The 19,781-nt window shown below is 51.6% G+C and overlaps 1 protein-coding gene across 1 annotated transcript in view; it reads left to right on the top strand.

Moving 5' to 3' along the window:
* Window positions 1-19,781, top strand: part of IGF2BP1 (insulin like growth factor 2 mRNA binding protein 1) — a 699,136-nt gene that overhangs the window by 300,680 nt on the left and 378,675 nt on the right. Inside the window, exon 6 of the mRNA XM_069634579.1 lies at window positions 19,222-19,503. Coding sequence (XP_069490680.1) covers window positions 19,222-19,503 — 282 coding nt within the window. The remainder of the gene's footprint in view (window positions 1-19,221; window positions 19,504-19,781) is intronic.

Here is a 19,781-nt window from a genome sequence, read left to right as displayed (position 1 = left end):
TTTCCGCCGAGCGGTCCGGTGGTGGGGCACCCGCGCGCACCTGACGGCGGGCATGGACTTCCAGATCACCAGGAGACAGTGACCACGGATGCCTCCCTGGAAGGGTGGGGAGCGCACACCGAAAATCTGCACGCGAGAGGCCTTTGGCTCCCGACGGAGAAGTCCCTCCATATCAATGTCCTGGAGCTCCGTGCAGTGTTCTGGGCCCTCAGGTCCTTCCTTCCGTCCCTCAAGGGCAAGGTGGTGAGGATCTTCACCGACAACACCACCACCATGTTTTACATCAGGAAACAGGGCAGAACCAGGTCCCCAGCACTGTCCAAGGAGGCGCAGGACCTGTGGCATTGGGCCGTCGCCCAAAGGATGTTTCTGGTGCCGTTTCATCTGGCAGGGATAAAAAACACCATCGCCGACTCACTCAGCAGGGAGCTGCGCTCGTGCCACGAGTGGGAACTACGGCAGGATCTAGTGGATCGCCTCTTCCGACGGTGGGGCACACCCCAGATCGACCTGTTCGCGACGGCGACGAACTCCAAGTGCCGGTGGTTCACCAGCAGGTTTCCCCAGGCGAGGAGCATGGGCGATGCTTTCTCGTTCCCCTGGGAGGGCCTGTTCCTCTACGCGTTCCCTCCTTTGCCACTGCTAATCCGGCTCGTCAACCAGCTCAAGAGGTCACGGTGCAGGATGATCCTCGTCGCACCTGCGTGGCCGAGGCAGATATGGTTCCCGGACCTTCTGGACTTGTCAGCGTCCCCGCCAATCAAGCTGCCGGTGGACGCGGATCTACTCTCCAGGGAAGGAGGCGCCATCCTCCACCACGACCCGAAATCGCTGAACTTGCAGGCCTGGCTCCTGCAGCGCTAGAGTTTGGAGGATATGACATACCGGCTGACTGCAGAGAGGTTCTTGCAAAGGCCAGGGTGTCCTCAACTCTTAAATGCTACGGACACAAATGGAAGAGGTTCTCTGTCTGGTACCACGCACAGAAGATTAACCCTCTAGGGATTACGGCTCCCCAGGTACTGCCGTACCTGCTGACGCTGGCCAAAGCTGGACTGGCACACGCGTCCATCAAGATTCATCTTGCTGCGATCTCCCGATACACCAGAACCACGGGCCGGACGTCCTTGTGGTCTCATTGTCTGGTGAAAGAGTTCATGAAGGGACTGTTCAGATCGTTCCCGCCGGTGAAGGCTCCGGCCCCGGCGTGGGAGCTCAACGTGGTGCTGACCAAGCTCATGGGACCTCCGTTCGAGCCTCTGCACTCGGCCCCGTTGAAGTTTCTGTCGTGGAAAACAGAGTTTCTTGTGGCCATCACCTCCGCACGACGGGTGGGAGAGATCCAGGCCCTTTCCTGCAAGGCCCCGTACTTGACTTTTCACGACACGAGGGTAGTGCTCAGGACGCACCCCTCCTTCATGCCCAAGGTACCGTCGGACTTCCATCTCAACGAACCCTTGGTGTTGCCTGTGTTCTTCCCGTCGCCTTCGTCGCCGGCTGAGAGGACTTTGCACTCGCTGGATGTGGCTAGAGCGCTGAAGTTCTACGTGGACCGCACAAAGTGTTTTCGGAAGACGTCAACTCTTTGTGAACTTTGGACCTGTCAATCAGGGGAAGGCTCTCTCGAAGGCTTCCATTTCCAGGTGGCGCTCCGGCTGTATCATGTACTGTCATCGGTTGGCAAACCGACCGCTGCCTGGCCGTCCGAGAGCCCATTCCACCAGAGCGATCGCAGCTACCACGGCGTTCCTTTCTGGTGTGCCCCTGCTGGACATATGCAGGGCTGCTACGTGGAGGTCGACGCACACCTTCACGAAATTCTACTGCGCCGATCGGGATTCCAGGGAGGAGTCCAGGGTCGGCCAAGCAGTGCTGCGCAACCTGTTCGCCTGAGGTGAGCCTGGTGAGGAGGTAAGATGCTTAATGTTGAGTTTGATGTAATGCTTAATGTTGAGCCTTTGCCACCTCCCGTGGTTGTGCTTGTGTGTACTGCTATGTATTCTTTATTCATGAGCATGTGAATCCATGCCAGACCCCATGCTGGAGAAGGAACAAGTTACTTACCTGTAACTGTTGTTCTCCAGCATGGGTCTGGCATGGATTCACATGCGAACCCTCCCGCCTACCCCTCTGCGGCTCTTCACTTGGTCATACTGCCACTTCACGTGCTTCCAAATCTGAAGATGGCTGCCAGAGGCGGTGCTTAGGTAGAGGGCAGTCATTGGCTGTGGTCAGTATGACGCAGAGACCAGTGATTGGTTATTACTACGAAAGACAGATCAGAAACAAAACTGATAGTTTTTTTTTTCTTTACCGAGGATTCACAGCCTGACGACGGGGAATATTCATGAGCATGTGAATCCATGCCAGACCCATGCTGGAGAACAACAGTTACAGGTAAGTAACTTGTTCCTTATCGTAATAACATCAGCCTGCAGGGTAAGTGAGTTGCAGGCTCTTTCTTGCAAGCCTCCATTTATTAATTTGTATAAAGATTGTCATCCTCTGGGTAAAACATCATTCCTACCGTAGGTAGTCCGACTTGGATATCTCGCAGAAGATAACGCTACCAACTTTCTAGCCTCATTCAGGCAAAGCGGGAGAATGCATAGGCTAGACCCGATAAAGGGATCCAAGCTTTTGCATTTCAAAAATGGCTACATTTCGCCAGGTTGATCCTCTTTTTTATTGGGTATACTGGCCCCAAATTGGGCCGGCAGTAACCATACCCTGGTGGATTATACTGCCATTGGAGAATTTTATAAACTTGCAGGAAAGGACCCCCCGGAGGGGCTCATTCCACAAGGGGCATGGCAACCTCTGCAGCTCTCCAAAGGGGTGTCCCAATAAATGTCATCTGTTCAGCAGCCACTTCTTTGTCCAGCATAAGGGGTGGACCCAGCAAGGCAGATGTGCATAAGGATACTTAGCCTTCCTGTTTGCACAACTCGCCTCTTCTGATTTCAAAAGAATTGCAGCTTTTGTACACTTTGCATTTACCTCGTTGACTGAAACTTGCATCCCCATCATGACCTTGCCTAATCCTTGTGTCCAGATCCTCTTGCTGTGTAACGAAACTCGGACTGTTTACGGAATGAGAATGCTCAATATTTACTGCCTGTCTCTTGCTCGCAACCTCCTGACCCGGCCGCTCAATCTTCACTCTTCTGCTAATTGTTTTGGAACTGTTATTCCTCGCACAATGCCAACTCGGAACGGATTACCTGGAAACACGGAAACGTCCTCCAACACTCCACTGTACTTCTGCCAAATGCTGCACCGAAGACTTCCTTACTGGCACAAGTCGCTAGGCGTCCTCGTGCCATCAGGACAGAAAAGTCAAGGATTAGAGACTTACACAGTTGTAGGAGTCATCGTGCAGTCGTGGTTAGGATTTTTTGGAGAAGTACAGTGTTTCCTTGGACCATTTCCCACACAATTAGGAACCATTGCACAGTATCCAACGTTAATGTTACAGGATATTTGTACTGCGCACTATCACCACCGAAGTGGTCCCCTGGCGGCTCTGAAAAGGGAAGAGGAGGGCAGAGCTGGAAAAGTGCAAGAGAGCAGTTATGTGCTGTAGGCGGCCTCAGCCCGGTGGGTTCGTTGGCTGGGCCTGGGGTGTTTAGCGGCCGGTAGTCGCGTACTGTTGTGCGAGTGTGTTTTGTTGCCATGTAGTGAAGTTTGTGTGGTTTGTTGTGCTGTAGGTTTGTGGTTGTTGTAGAGGGGGAAATTGTTAGCACAGTTGGTTAGTTGACATCTCTATCCTGACTTGAGGCGGTGGATTTCTGTATTCTCCCCAGATGGGTTTCAGTAGCACCCCTATGCTTCTGTCATGATCTGAGTCCATCCAGCCTTCAAGGTCCCTTTTACATCTAGCCGCCTCGTCCCCCAGCCTGCCTCGCAGCGCTACTGTTCTTCCCTTACCACTGATACAGCCATTGCACCTGCCTACGTATCCTGATGATTCCAACCACCGTGGTACCTGGTGGGAACTAAAGGGCGAATGTGTATGTTGGGTGGGATTTGGTAGGGTTTGTTGATTCCGTCTCCGTGGGTGTCGCCGGTGTTACACTCTACCCGGTGAGACTTGTATAGTGGAGAGGCCTATCTATGTAATCTGAATATCATACGATGCAGCCTAGAGACAGAGCCCCTATCAAATCTGAGAGACCTATATAGTGGGAGAGGGGCCCATCAATGCAATCCAAACATCACGCAATGTAATATGGACCTATAAACCCTCTAGAAAATTAGAGAGTCCTGTATAGTGGGAGAGAAGTCTATGTAATCTAAATATCACATAATGCCATATGGACCCAGAACCCATACAAAAATTAGAGACCTGTATAGTGGGAGAGAGGTCTATCAATGCAGTCCAAATATCACACAATGCAATTATGACACCAAACCCATGCTAAGCTTGAGAGACCTGTATAGAGGGAGAAGGCCTATTCTCTAGCATGGGGTCTAGCATGGATTCACATGCTCATGAATATTCCCTGTCGTCGGGCCGGGAATCCTCGGTAAAGAAAAAATCAGAATCAGTTTTGTTTCTGATCTCTTTGTTAGTAGTAACCAATCACTGGTCTCTGGGTGATACTGCCCCCAGCTAATGACTGCCCTCTCCCTAAGCCCTGCCTCTGGCAGCCATCCTCAGATTTTTACCGCACGCTCAAGTGTTGGAGTCCTCGTGTTTAGCTCTCAAGCTTTTTGCTGCGTTTTCACGCTTTTTCAAAGAGATTTTCTCATTTTTCGGTCAAATAGAGCCTCAAGCTCCACCGTGTCTACATCCGATCAATGGGGACCCGTTTCGGATTTTTACGCCCCTCAAGGGTAAAGTTTTCGTCGAGTTACGCTTCTTGGAGGAGTCCAGAAGTTTCTGCGCCAACCCAGACATGGCCCAGGAGAAAGGAAGCTCGACGCCTGGAAAGCTGTTCAGGGTTTGCCCTGGATGCCAGCTGCAGAATGTGTTCAAGGAGGACGAGCACTCAATGTCTTTACTGCCTTCATGAGGACAAAACACACGTGGAGAAGGACTGTGTTTTGCGGGAACATGTCGGAACGGACCATCAGGGACCGACCCCTTCGTGTCTCCAACTGGCTGGAAGCAAAGAGCCCGTCGGGTGAGAAGGCACCGCGAGTCCGCGGGCACCAGGAGCGCTGAATGGTCAGGCTCCTTGGCGGTCAGGCTCCTTGGCTGCCAGGCAGGGCGCATCCTCTACAGCACCACGAGCCAACGCTCTCTCTCAGGGAAGAGGAAGGCCAAGAACCCAGCCAAGCTTCTGGAGAGGCCCCGGTCGATTTCGAAGGATCCAGCTGAGGGGGACCGAGGCAGTGACCCCACCCCCAAGGTGAAGGCCACAGGCCCGCAGAAGGTGGTGAAGGCCTTGATTCACCCGGCCAAGGCCTCTATCGAGGAAGTCGCAGTGGCCCTGGTGCAGCCTGAGGATGCTACACCAGTGGAGGCGACCTCAGGGCCCAGAGTTTCCCTGCCACTGCGGAGGGAAGCCTCTTTCAGGCCCATCGAGAAGACACCCGTGAAGACCCTGGCAGAAAAATAGGGGGGGTGGGAGGGGGCAGTGGCCATTGTGGACATGGACACAGCCTCCGAGGAGGAACTGGTTGAAGTCTTGGATGGCCTTGACGAAGGCATCGAAGAGGCCCGGTCCCACGGGAGGGATCCTGACGAAGGGGACGATGAGAACGGCGGCGAGGTTCCTAGTCGACCGTCGCGCCCGTCGCTTCCGGAGCCTCAGGACAACTCGGCGGCCATTTTCTTGGCAATACAATCCTTATGTTCGGAGAGGACGAGATTGCCCCTACCACTGACGGAGGAGCCGGAACCAGGACCGACTGAGGGGCCAGAGCCAGAGGCCTGCTCAACCTTTGCCCACGTCCCCCGTACCTGGGGATGACACAGCCACGACTGGTACGGATGACGGGACGGAGCTCCCATCACCTCCAGCCCGGGCCTCCCCGCTGGACGAGATTGGGTCTTTCCACGCTATGATCGCCAGGGCATCTGAGCTTTTTCAGCTCTGCCCCGAAGAGAAGGAAGGTTTCCTTTACCAACGGCGCGAGGACAAGAGGAAGACAGTCCTCGCTGTGCCTCTGCTGGATGACATCTGGGACGAGGGTCTCACCCTTCTCAACCCGTCTACGACGCCTGCCAAGAGGGATCGGTACGAGAAGTACCAGGTCCTTGACGCGGCACGGCCCCTTTGTGCCTTATGGCGCAACCGACCCCTGACTGTCTACTCAGCGGTGGCCAAGAAGAAAGCAGGGGGCATCGGCCTCAACGTCAACTTCCCCGCCGGACAGCGAAGGAAAGAAGCTGGATGCAATGGGGTGACGAGTTAGCTTGTCGGCAACAAAGATTAAGGCGGCCAACGCCCTCGCGATCGTGGCCCTCTACGACAGGGAGTTATGGTACAAGATCGCCCCCCTGTTGGACTTCCTACCGGACGACAAGAGGGCTGAGGCCCTGGAGATCTTGCAGGAAGGTGAGGTGGCGTCAGACCACGCCATAACGGTGGCAACTGACATTGCCGACACCGGTTTCTACCATCTAGGCAACGGCGTTTGCCTCAGACGACGAGGGTGGCTCAAGGAGACGGATTTCCGCCAGGACGTACAAGGCAAGGTTTTGGACATGCCGTTCGACGGGAACAACCTGTTTGGGAAAACAGTGGATGAGTCCCTCCAAGCCATCAAGGCGGACACAGAGACAGCTAAGGCCCTAGGAGTTCTCCAGCAACGAAGACCGTTCTTTCGAAGCCCCGGAGGCAAGCAGGGTGCCTCAAAGTGATTCGGCGGTGGCTCCTCTATGTACCGCCAAGCGGCCCACTCCTCGTCGCAGGAAGCCTATAGAGGACGAGGCAAGTCGGGTGGATCCCGCCGTAGTCGCCAGGGAGGGCAAGACGTCCTCCAAGCAACATTGAACTGACCGTGGCGTCGGGCCCTCACCGAAGCACCCCGGTGGGAGGCAAGCTGGCGAAGTTAATCGGCGTGTGGGAGTCCATCTCCGATCGTTGGGTGCTGGACACCCTGGCCCAGGGGCACGCCCTCGAATTTCTAAAAAAGTTCCCCCGCATTCCTCCCGTGGCCAGGAAAGAGAACCACGTCCCTCAACTGCTGTTGGAGGTAAGGGCAATGCTCAAGAGTGCCATTGAGCTTGTCCCAAAGAGGCTCCGGGGCTCTTGAGTATACTCAAGGTACTTCCTCGTGAAAGACAGTAGGATGGCGACCCATCCTAGACCTGCGACGACTGAACAAGTACATCAAGGCACAGAAGTTCCGGATGGTCACCCTCCAGCACGTGCTGGGACAGCTGGAGGAGGGCAATTTCCTGTCGTCGTTGGATTTGGAGGATGCATACTTTCACATTCCCATTCTAAAAGGACACGGGAAGTTCCTCAGATTCGTGTCCAAGGGCGGCACTACCAGTTGAAGGCCCTCCTGTTCGTATTGAAGTTGGCACCCAGGGTTTTCACCAAGTGCCTCGCTCCAGTGGCGGCGCGGCTGCGCCTGCAGGGGGTCCACGTCTACCCCTACCTGGACGATTGGCTCATCTGCGCAAGGACAAGGGAGCTCGCCGTAGAACACACAGCAAAGACCGTCCAGCTGCTCACGGACCGGGGGTTCTCCATCTTCCCCAAGTCCCACCTGGTCCCCTCTCGTCGCACTGTTTCTGGGAGCCAAGCTCGACACAGTGGCACGTCTGGCCTTGCCGTCGGAGGAAAGGACAAAGGCCATCCTAGGCAAGGTGCAGCGTCTGCTGGCCACGGACGTGGCCAGAGTGAGGTCCATCAAGTCCTTCCTCGGGATGATGTCCTGTTGCATTTATCTTGTGCGCCTGTGCAGGCTTCGGATGCGCCCTCTACAGGAGTTCCTCGATGCCCGCAGGATTCAAGCGACGGGCAGCTTAGAGGACAGGATCCTTCTCCGAGACCTTTCCGACGAGCGATCCGGTAGTGGGGCACCCGCGCTCATCTAGCGGCAGGGGCAGACTTTCAGACCCCGGCCCACCAGGCGACGGTGACAACGGATGCCTCCCTGGAGGGGTGGGGAGCCCACACCGGAGATCTTCATGCGAGAGGCCTTTGGCTCCCGGAGGACAAGCCGCTCCACATCAACCTCCTGGAGCTCCGGGCAGTGTTCTGGGCACTCGGGTCCTTTCTCCTGTCCCTCAAGGACAAGGTGGTGAGGATCTTCACCGATCACACCACCACAATGTTATACATCCGGAAGCAGGGCGGAACCAGATCCCCAGCCCTTTCCAAGGAAGCCCAGGACATGTGGCATTGGGCCGTTGCTCAAGGGATGTTTCTGGTGCCGTTTCATTTGGCAGGGATAAAAACCATCGCCGACTCACTCAGCAGAGAGCTGCGCTCGTGCCACGAGTAGGAACTACGCCAGGATCAAGTGGACCGACTTTCAGCGATGGGGTAAACCCCAGATTGACCTGTTCGCGATGACGACAAGTGCCAGAGGTTCGCCAGCAGGTTTCCCCAACCGAGGAGCATGGGCGATGCTTTCTTGTTCCCCTGGGACGGCCTGTTCCTATGAGTTTCCTCGTTTGCCGTTGCAGCTCTGACTCATCAACCCGCTCAAGAGGTCCTGGTGCAGAATGATCCTCGTCGCACCGGCGTGGCCGAGACTGATCTGGTTCCCGGACCTTCTGGACTTGTCAGCGTCCCCACCAGTCAAGCAGTCGACAGACGCAGATCTTTTCTCCAGAGAAGGAGGCGCAATTCTTCATCACGACCCGAAGTCGCTGAACTTACAGGCCTGGCTCCTACGGACATAAGTGGAAGAGGTTCTCTATCTGGTGCTGTGCACAGAAGATTAACCCTCTGCGGATTACGGCCCCTCAAGTATTGCCGTACCTTCTGTCGCTAGCCAAAACTGGAATATCTCATGCTTCAATCAAGATGCACCTGGCAGCTATTTCCCGATACACCAGGACTACAGGGCGGTTATCTCTGTGGTCTCATCGCCTGGTTAAGGAATTTATGAAGGGACTGTTTTGATCATTCCTGCCGGTGAAGGCGCCAGCCCTGGCGTGGGAGCTCAACGTGGTGCTGACCAGGCTCATGGGTCCACCATTCGAGCCATTGCATTCGGCCCCGTTGAAGTTTGTTGTGGAAAACCACGTTCCTGGTGGCCATCACCTCCGCACGACGCGTGGGAGAGATCCAGGCACTATCCTGCAAGCCTCTATACCTGACCTTTCACGATACAAGGGTAGTGCTGAGGACGCACCCCTCCTTCATGCCCAAGGTGCCGTCGGACTTCCATCTCAACGAGCCCTTGGTGTTACCAGTCTTTTTCCTGTCGCCGGCCGAGAGGACTTTGCACTCGCTGGATGTAGCTAGAGCGCTGAAGTTCTACGTGGACCGAACAAAAGAGTTTTCGGAGGACATCACAGCTGTTTGTGAACTTTGGACCTGTGAACCAAGGGAAGGCTCTCTCGAAGGCTTCCATTTCCAGATGGCTCTCCGGCTGCATCATGCACTGTCATCGGTTGGCAAACCGACCATTGCCCGGCCGTCTGAGAGCCCATTCGACCAGAGTGGTCGCTGCTACCACGGTGTTCTTGTCTGGTGTGCACCTGCTGGACATCTGCAGGGCTGCTACGTGGAGGTCGACGCACACCTTCACAAGATTCTACTGCGTCGACCGGGATTCCAGTGAGGAGTCCAGGGTCGGCGAAGCAGTGCTGCGCAACCTGTTCGCTTAAGGTGAGCCTGGTAAGGAGCTAAGAAATGCTTAATAGAGTTTTGATGTAATGCTTAATATTGTGCCTTTGCCACCTCCCGTGGTTGTGCATGTGTGTACTGCTATGTATTCTTATTCATGAGCATGTGAATCCATGCCAGACCCCATGCTGGAGAAGGAACAAGTTATTTACCTGTAACTGTTGTTCTCCAGCATGGGTGTTGCTAAATCCGAGGATGGCTGCCAGAGGCGGGGCTTAGGGAGCTTGGGGAGAGGGCAGTCATTGGCTGGGGGCAGTATGACCCAGAGACCAGTGATTGGTTACTACTAAGAAAGACAGATCAGAAACGAAACTGATACTGAAACTGATTTTTTTTCTTTATCGAGGATTCCCAGCCTGACTATTCATGAGCATGTGAATCCATGCCAGACCCATGCTGGAGAACAACAGTTACAGGTAAGTAACTTGTTCCATCCCCCTGTGTAATGTTGGTTTGCTAAGTGGCTAGGATTCTGGGTAGAGTTGTAGCTCTCACCTAAACCAGGCCACTCCTACATTACTCGTCCTTGTAGTTGATGGTTGACGGCTGGTCACTGGGGGACACTGGCTGACACATCCCGGGGCGCCGCTGTTGGAGCTGCCCTAGTCCCTGGGGTGCATGGGCAGGTAATCACTGGAGGGTGTGGGTTAGGAAGGTGTGAATAGTGAAGTTGGCGAGGGGAAGGTGAGCGGAGTACATGGGAATGAGGGGGGGTGCACAGAGGCAGAAATTAAAGTGAAAGGCCCAGAGGATCTCCCAGGTGCCTGGTCTCACCTGCCTTGCGGGATCGGTGTGGGGGCAGGGAGAGAGATACTACTGTTGGCCTACGGGGCTCAGTGATACAGGAGTCGGTCACCAGAGGGGAGGGCCACTCATCTGCACATCCTGGATGGTAGTGGCTTGCAGGTCGAGGTGGGAGAAACACAGACTCAAGGCAGCCTATGGTAAGTCTTGTACCCTATTCTCATGTAACACTACTGTATTCTTTCATAGCAAACACTTAATTTTATTCCTCTGTTTCATAGGTTCCAGGTACAAACATTCAGACCGTTCTCCCTACCACCCACAAAGACAAATCTACAGATACTCCATTAAGGTCAGACCACCGATTTGTTTCATGATTCTGAGTGCACGTACAAGAACAAGAGTTTGATAACTTGTTCTTTACAGTTCCTGAGGGTTACATTGATGGGAAGAATTCTACAGCTACACTCCGTGGGCTAAAACCAGATTCTCACATGACTAAATTGATTGATAGTCCCACCTCCAAAGTGTCATTGCTTTGGGAGTCTATCACAAGATTAGGAAGACGCAATCCATTTGAAGAACAAGTCACTTACCCCTAGTAAGTCTTTCAATTGGATGTTCCTCCTGCATATTCCGAATTGCCCCTCCCAGCCTACCCCGCCATACAATTTACATGTATTACAATCTACGCTTTCTGAGAGCTTGCGGTCTTGTTTATCCCTGGTTAATTCCTCAAAGGGGAACAGAAAAAAAGAACTGAAGCCAATGGGTGTTGCATGCGCCATTTGTACTGACAATGGTGTTGACGCTAGATGGAGGCCCTCGAGGGACATTGATGCAATGACATTGCATACAGCGCTCACTCTGCCGAATTTTTTTTTGCAAAGCTGGCGAGATGTATCACGTTGAGGAATGCGTGGTAGGAACATCCAATCGGAAGAATGTTATTGGGGGTAAGTAACTTGTTCTTCTGTACGCTTTTCCGCCCGTTCCCGTCATTCCTCCTATCAGGAGGTTGAGGAAGTTTGGGAAATCCATGATACTGATTGCTCCGGAGAATGTGGTACCCGTATCCTCTGGAAATGGCCATCTGCCCTCAGAGTAGTCTTCCCCAAGGAGAGTACTTCACTCTCAGAAGAGGGATGTTGTGGGGGGGGGGGGGGTGGGGAGGAGGCGGTGTTGTCCATCTAGAAAGCAGTACTGAGTCTTCATGCCTCGCTTCTGAAAGGGTAAGATACAAAGATTGGGACCTCCCGGAAGACCTAATGGAGGTGTTGCTTTCGTCCAGAAGGCCAGCAACAAAATCTCTGTACTGCTGCCCTTGGAACAAGTTTTACGGTGCAGGGAAAAGGTTTGATCCTTTCACATGTAATGCCACTACAGTATTGTCTATTTTGTTCTTGCTCAATCTAGCCGATCTAGGGCTTCAGGTCTCCACAGTAAAGGGATACTTGGCAGCGCTTTCAAGTTTCAAGCATTTGCCTGATGTTCTTATTTCAAGGTGCCCGTATTACATTTTTTTTAAAGGGTTAATAAACCTTTCCCCCAGTCCCTTTTATTCTACCAGTTTGGGAGCTGAACTTGGTGTTAAGGCATCAAATGGGGACACCTTTCGAACACTTGCTTTCTTGTACACTCAGAATGCTAACCCTCAAGATTGTCTTTTTAGGGCAGTACATCAGCCTACTGAGTTCTTTCTGCTAAACCACCCCTTGACAACCTTTTTTCTAAAGTCTAGGCAGTGTTGAGGGTGCGCCCTTCATTCTTACCTAAGATGGTATCCGAATTGCATTTAGCATAGAAAATAGTGTTACCTGCCTTTTATCCACCACCTCACCATTTAGACCCTAGAAGGGCCAGAATGACTAGGGCCAGGCAGGATGACAAGCTTTTTATAGGTTATATTCAGGCCATAAATTAGGGTTAGCTTTCACCAAGCAAACAATTTAATTCTGGATAATCATATGCATTTCAGAATGCTATTCATTAGCTGGCAAAGATTTGCCTGATGGCCTAAAAGTGCATTCCACCCCAGGAGTGGCTACATCCCTTCTTCAAAGAAGGGAGCCCGTGCAAGACATCTGTAACTACCGTCAGCAGATACTGACTTTCAGGAAGACAGATTTGGCAAAGCTGTACTTCATAGCGTCAATCAGCAATAATTCTGTGCCCACCTCCTTAGACTGACTGCTTTTAGGAGTGTATCAAAGATGAGGAATATGTTGGAGGGCACAATCCATTTGAACAAATTACTTGCCCCTGGTTATGGTCTATATGGCATTTATAACATGCCTATACACAAGTGTTTCAAGATGTGACGGGCAAGGGAGGGGAGACATAGGGAGGACAAAAAAACTATCTTACTAGGCCTAGTGACATTGAGATTGCACAAGTGCAGGGGAGCATGGGAGTTGGGAAGTGGGCGTATGGACAAGTGCAGGACAAGGAATCCACAAGTAGTGCAGCCAGTAGGTGGCAAATGCAGGTGTTAGAAGAGCAGACAAAATGTGTCTTGAGTGCAGGAAAGGGCACTGTAGGGTTACAGATAGGCCACAAGGGCAGGAGTTGCCAGGAGGCAGTGCTGGTATGCAGCTGGACAGTCAAGGGATCTGGGCCCGAATTCCGAGGGTAGCCAAGTTACCAGTGCATGTATCGCACAGATCAGCAGGGGAGAGGAAGAGAGCAGGCAGAAGCAAAGGGGACGGTCTTGAGGTGCTTCTGGAACCAGAGATGGTTCTGCTCAAGTTTTAGAGGGGCCGTTCCAGAGGTAGGCACCAGCCGAAGAAAGATCTGCCCCCAAAGTGTTGCTTGGAGAAGCGACTGACCCTCAGGGAGTTGGAGGAGTGAAGAGCTACAGTAGGAAGATATTTCCGTAGAGGGCATTGGAGGTATTGCCGTCCCAGTCCCCAGAAAGCCTTGTGGACAATGCAGGGGGTCTTGAACTTGATCCTTGCAGCTACTGGGAGCCAATGGAGTGATTTCAGAGCTGCAGAGATGCCTCTCCCTGGGCTACAGGCCAAGGACCGGTCTTGCAGTCCTGTTCTGGATCAGTTTAAGAGTTGAGGCAGGCAGGTTCAGAATGAGGCTGTTGCAGTAGTCCAGCCTAAAGAGGAGCAGAGCTCTGCAGAAAGTGAGCTTCTGGGGGCGAGTGGGGAAAGGAAGAATACCTCTGAGGGGGTGCAGCTGGTAGTTAGATTTCTTAGAGACTTAGATGTGAGGATAGTGTGGCATCGGAAGTGTGCGGCCAGACGGTGACAGGAAATGAAGGTGCTGGTTAGCCGATGAGCATCTGTCTTACTGGCATTAAGGCAGAGATCGTTGACACACCCCTCCAGGATTGTGGACAAACAGTCCGGGATGGGCGACGTGGAAGTTGCGGCTGAGCGGAGCCTGAAAGCAAGCAGTCATCCGCATAGCACTGAAAGTTGGAGCAGAGAGCAGCTATGTGGTGGGCGAGAGGTGCCAGGTATTGGTCGAACAGCCAGGGAGAAGATTGGACCCCTGGGGAACACCACAGGTAGAGGGGGGGGGGGGGGTTGTGGAGGGGAAGAACTTAAGTTGGACCTGGGAGGGTCGGTTGGAGAGAAGGGGGGTCAGCCAAGCCAGGGCCTGATCAGTGATACCCAGGTTATGACAGAGCCGGTTGAGCAGGATGGTATGGTTGACTATATCAAAAGCAGAATAGAGATCGAGTCGGATGACGACAGAAGGGTGTTTGGTATCCAGGTTTGAGAGCAGGTCTTCACGGATGTTCAGGAGAGCAGTGTTCGTGCTTCTGGCCGTTCTGAAGCCAAACTGATGGTCATGGAGACGACCCACAGATTCAGTGTGGAGGTTAAGCTGGGAGATGGACAGCTTTTCCAAGCATTTGCCCAGAAAGGAGTAATGGAGATCGGGTGATAGTTAGCCGGACAGGAGGGGTCGGCGGAGGGTTTCTTAAGGAGAGTGTGCAAAAAAGTCTTTGAGCAGGCAGAAGGGGAGGTTCCTGTGGTGAAAAAGTGGTTGCAGAAGTTGGCCAAGGCTGGATTAAGGGTGTAAATGTGGTCCTTGTTTTGGATGTACAAGGAAGATCCTGTTTTGACAAGACTGTCATAGAACAGACGTGTCTAGAATCCTAGTCGGGGGTGAATAGAGCGAAGGAAGAGAAGGGAGGAGAGGCGGTGGCCACAGGAAGGCCAGAGGTAGAGGAAAAAGTAGAAGAGGGTGGACAGGATGTCCTGTTTATTTTAGATGAATGTGAAGTCAAGGCCGTGCACAGGGCCTGGGAGGGGACAGGAGAGGTAGAGATTGCAGCAGGATAAGCCAGCTCCTGGCAGATTTTAAAGAGATTGGCCGAGTTGTTAGATGCCCCAGAGAGACAGGCTTGGTTGTGTGCCCTCTTTGCCTGGACAATCGGTACTGCCTTTGGAGCAGGCAGCAGGCCATTTTGTCAGAGGGTACACAAGATGCCCTCTCAGCCGCCCTACACTTGCATTTAAGGGTGACGAGGTCCGAGTCATACCAAGAGTTGCACTTGGCTTTGGGCTTCAAGCAGATCCTCATGACTGGGGCTAGTACGGCAAAAGTGTCCGATAGAAGAATGCAGGTTGGAAAGGGCTGTGTTGGAATGGGAGTCAGCCAGAGGTGCAGGAGTGGGGAGAGAAAGATGCGGCAAAAGCCTCAGCTGACACGCTTCATGGGTCGGATGATGGAGAAGGTGGGTGGCAGTGCTGGGGTTGGCTCGGCCTGAGGGGAAGGGAGGGAGGGAGGGAGTTGGCGGGGGAAGGGGAGGCAGAGGGAGAGACTGGTATTCAAAGGAGTAGACTGGCAGAGGAATGATAGAGGCAGGGATCCACTCCAGGAAGATCAAAGCTACACCCCCCCCCCACTGGGATGGTTGGATCTGGATGCAGAGAGGATCTTGTAGCCATCAGGGAGATTGTCAAAACTCGTGACAGATCTGGCAATGAACCATGTCTCGGTAATACCGAGACCCTCAAGGTCTCGTTCTTCAAGGAGACTGCAGATGTCAGGAGTGTTTGCTACTCTCAAATCTGGCCCAGCTGTCCATGTGGAGAATGTTGTCACACTTGAGAAACTTCTGTAGAGGGGTACAGGTCAGAGGTACGCCCTGCAGAAGTGTAGAATGAGCCTGGTGGGTAGAAGAGGAAGGAGAGGGCAAGGTAGCCAAGGAGGAGGATGAAAGTGCCAGAGAGTTGGTGGAGGCAAAGGAGCCGGAGAAGGGACAGAAGGGAAGTTGATGAGGCACAGGAAGCATCTATCAAGGAGGTTGGCCTCAGGACCTTGGACCAAGACTGTGCCATTTAGGTAAACATTATTGATGGTCTTAGAGTAGTGGAAGTGCGCCCGGAGGGCCTCCTACGGGGTGTCTACATTATTGGAGTGGAGGAAAAAGGGCACAGAGACCATATGTGGAGTCATGGGTCTGGCGAAGGAACGACGGAGGATGTCAGTGAGGGTCTGTCTAGAGGATGTGCCGGCGTAGGTATGTTATCAGCGCTAGGGAGGCCTGGGTTGAAGACCAGGATATCCCTTTTGAACTTCTTCCTACCAGACCTAGGACAGTCAATAGAGAAGCAGTTAAAGAAGAAAGGAGGGACAGAGCACCATCAAGGATGCAGAGGGAGGGGAGAGGGAGTTTCGAGTGGGGTGCTAAGGGGGGGCAAACAATGGTAAGTGGGAGCAGACACTATGGGCAGGCACAAGAGGGGAGCAAGCCCACAAGACTAACTAATTAATAAAAATACACAATGGGCTTCGTGAGACAAAAAAGCAGTCATGTAGATGTGTTCCTTTTTTCTTTCAGGTTCCTTGGTTCTTCTGTTAACTGGTTTGTCGCAACACGAAACAACCAGACAGAGCAAGAGCAAAGTGAAAGAACAATGGTCAAGGGAACCGAAGGAGAAGAGTGAATAACATACAGAAGTTGGCAGTACAAGTACACAGCAGTCAAGATGGAAGACACGAGAATAGTGCAGTCACGCAAAAAAGGCCTAGAAGAAAAAAGCAACAGAGCAGCAACAGGGGCTGAGATAAGGAAAAGGGCAGGGGGAAAGGGACTACGGGGGGAGCAGGCGATGCGCAGAGGAAGCATTGGTGCGAGCAACCAAGGATGGAAGTGGCATGGAGCACACGCAATCTGGGATTGCGAGGGAACCACACAGGCAGGGGCACGCAGGTTCGAGGCTAGCAGGGATGGAAGGGCGAGGAGCCACGCAATTGAGAATTGAGGGAACCATGTGGGCAGAGGAGGCTCAGACGCGAGCTTAGCCAAGTAAGGAAGGGGTGAGGGAGTTCAATGGAACCACACAGGAAGGAATCGACAGGGAAGGGGGGCCGCACCGTACAAGGGGAATGCGCAGAGGGGCAGGACTCAGGGAGGGGTGGGGGGCAAACAGGAGGGTGAGTAGTCTGCACTCGCGGTCTATGTCGCAGACAACATCGCTGCCGAACACCTGCATTGCTCAACACCAAAGACTTGTCCTTCATGGGATTTGTCGCAGATGATCCGTACTTCAGATTATATAGGCTCTGAAGCGTGGACATAGCAAACGTGCTACGTTTCGTCGGGCAGCATCTCCTGCGCACTTGCGTCGCTCAACACTGCGGACTTGTCCTGTGAGGGCTTTCAACTGTATGTTACTCCTACATATTACTCATTACCCTTCCGTCCTTCCCCTCTTAGTTGCTGAATTTCTTTTCTTTTATACTTTCTGCTCAACGTGTGGTTCGCATATTACACTGCTGAGCATTCAGTGATAAAACTAGAACTGAATCGATGGTCGCCACGCAAGCAACTTAAACTGGCGTCCACCTCAGTCGAGGACATAGCCAAATACGATGCACAAAAAAAATCCAAAGCTCAAGCAGACATGCTAATATATCATAGATGACAAATACATGGGAGGAACATCCAGTCGAAAGAACATTACCAGGGTCAATTAAACTAATTCTTCTGGAACTCGGTTGTGGATTGGGACCAGACAGTCCCAACCTACTTCTTTGCTCCTCCCACTCATGCCCTGCACTAGCCCGCAAAGCCTTTGTTTCCCAGGCAAGTGCAGGACTATACAAGGATTTTCATCACCTGAAAGGGTAGGAAGAAGGCAAAAACACATGATGGCCAAGGTACAAATGAAAACCTTGTGCCAAAGACATTTTAGGACACTAAACAGTTGGTAGCCAAACATGGTGAGGATAACCAAAAAGATAGTAAAGTACCGAAAAGTAACTCTTAAGCACATCTTAATGAACAGAGAAATCCCTTGAGTGGAGTCTGTGGTTACACAAAAAAACAAGTGCACTGTATTGGAACATGATTGTTGCCTGTTTGGATAAGGTTATCATTGCACAAAGTAAGACTAAAGGAAACCGCGTTTCTCTGTACTGACTGTCTGAAGGACTTGTCATTTTTCCCATAACATGCTAGTAAGAAGGCCAGAAGAGGGAAGCAGAAGGCGTCACTGCACTGTAAAATGGTTGGACCGTGTGTAAAGCAAAAGGTTTAGGGGTCCATAGATCATGGAGGAAAAGTTGGTTCTAGAGCACTTTCCCAACAGGAATCATGATGGTGGGCTATTTCTGATGCTCACCCTCAGGTCAAAGGTTTCTGCAGGTCCTCTTCAAATTGTTTTTAATAGATTTCTATTGGGTTGCATCCTGCTTGGCTGCATCTCTTCTGGGGCTGGAGTATCTCGAACATAACACTGGAGCACTTCAAGGCCTGTACTGGCATCCCATGGGCTTGGTTGCGGTCTTGTCTTTACCTGTGGGGCAGAACTGTCATGTCAGTTTCCACCTAAACGTGGCTTTGACCTGTAATTTCCTATGAAGCGCTTTTGAACCCACCTGGAACTCGCCCAAGGTGACTAGAGGTGCATTTTAGCAAGTACCACTGAATTCAGTTTTGATGTCTTGCATTAATCTCCTGCCTATGAAGAATGCATGGTTACAATGTATTGCTGCACTTAATTTTTAGGAGTGTGATGAGTGTAATGAGTTGGTGCTGGTTTGTTCTGATTATTGTTGGCCTCTGTTTTTAAAATTAGCAACCACTTAGCAACCACTTTGTAAACTGGAATTAGCCCATTCAGTACATCATAGTAACTTGTGAAGTCCTGTCCAGATAATTAACTAGCCTGATTGAGTTATTTTCATTTGATCAATGTGTTTTTATCTTTATTGAATGTACAGTCGAAATGTATTGAACAGGTTCCTGTTTGCATATGTTAAATTGTACATAATTCATCTTGAATTCATTATGCTATTTTCACTGTTTGTATTTGTACATATTTATTGAATGCCGAAAGCTGACAACTGTTCAATTTTGCGATACTGTAAGCTTTGGCGCCTGCTTATTTTATTTGGTCATGTGCATAGGCTGTGTTCATTAATTTGCATTGAAGATATGGAAACTTACTTCTGTTTATTAAATATTGTACTAAATTCTTGGAAGGCTATTGAAAGGTAGTTTTTTTCCCCCTTTTTTAGTGCTCATTCCAGTAAGAGCATAAGAGCATCAGGCTGTGCAGCAAATAGCATTTTTGTTATTTTCAAACTACACATGCTTTATTTTAGATTATCTTGTGTAATCGTGGGCACTGCTCATCTGTCAATTCAGTGAATAGATCCACCAATCACACCATTCTTGTGCTAGTTACTGTGCTGCAGCTACCTTTTTTTATAATGGCTTTTCTCTTTTCTCTAGAGCAATCATGAAGCTCAACGGGCACCAGATGGAGACCCACGTCCTCAAGGTTTCCTACATTCCTGATGAACAGTCCACACCAGCACCAGAAAATGGGCGTAGAGGAGGATCTGGGACCCGCGGTGGACCCAGACAGGGTTCGCCAGGCCCCTCAGCAGGGCCTTCTAAGCATCACTCAGCCGATATACCTCTCAGACTGCTGGTTCCCACCCAGTATGTTGGTGCCATCATTGGCAAGGAAGGTGCCACGATCCGCAACATTACCAAACAGACACAATCCAAGTGAGTGCTGAACACAACTACCCTTTACATACCACTCCCCCTAGATCTTGGTTATTTCTTTTGAAAACTTCCATTCTTTGTAAATCTTGTGTTAAATCTGAAAAACAATGTAGGTCTTTGCACTATGTATGCCACTATTCTCGGACATCCACTCTTACTATGTACCTTACTGACATTAGGTCAATAGACTAATAATACCTTACTTTATTATGTTGCTAATTTTGGTTTCCAAAATTAGTATACCTACCCCGCACCCAAACTGGACTTGATTTATCAAC

This window comes from Ambystoma mexicanum, chromosome 13 (genome assembly GCF_040938575.1).
Source record: "Ambystoma mexicanum isolate Mex_15411 chromosome 13, UKY_AmexF1_1, whole genome shotgun sequence".
NCBI classification, from domain to species: Eukaryota; Metazoa; Chordata; class Amphibia; order Caudata; family Ambystomatidae; genus Ambystoma; species Ambystoma mexicanum.
Note: the sequence above shows the minus strand (reverse complement) of the source record. Positions and strands in the feature narration are given on the sequence as shown.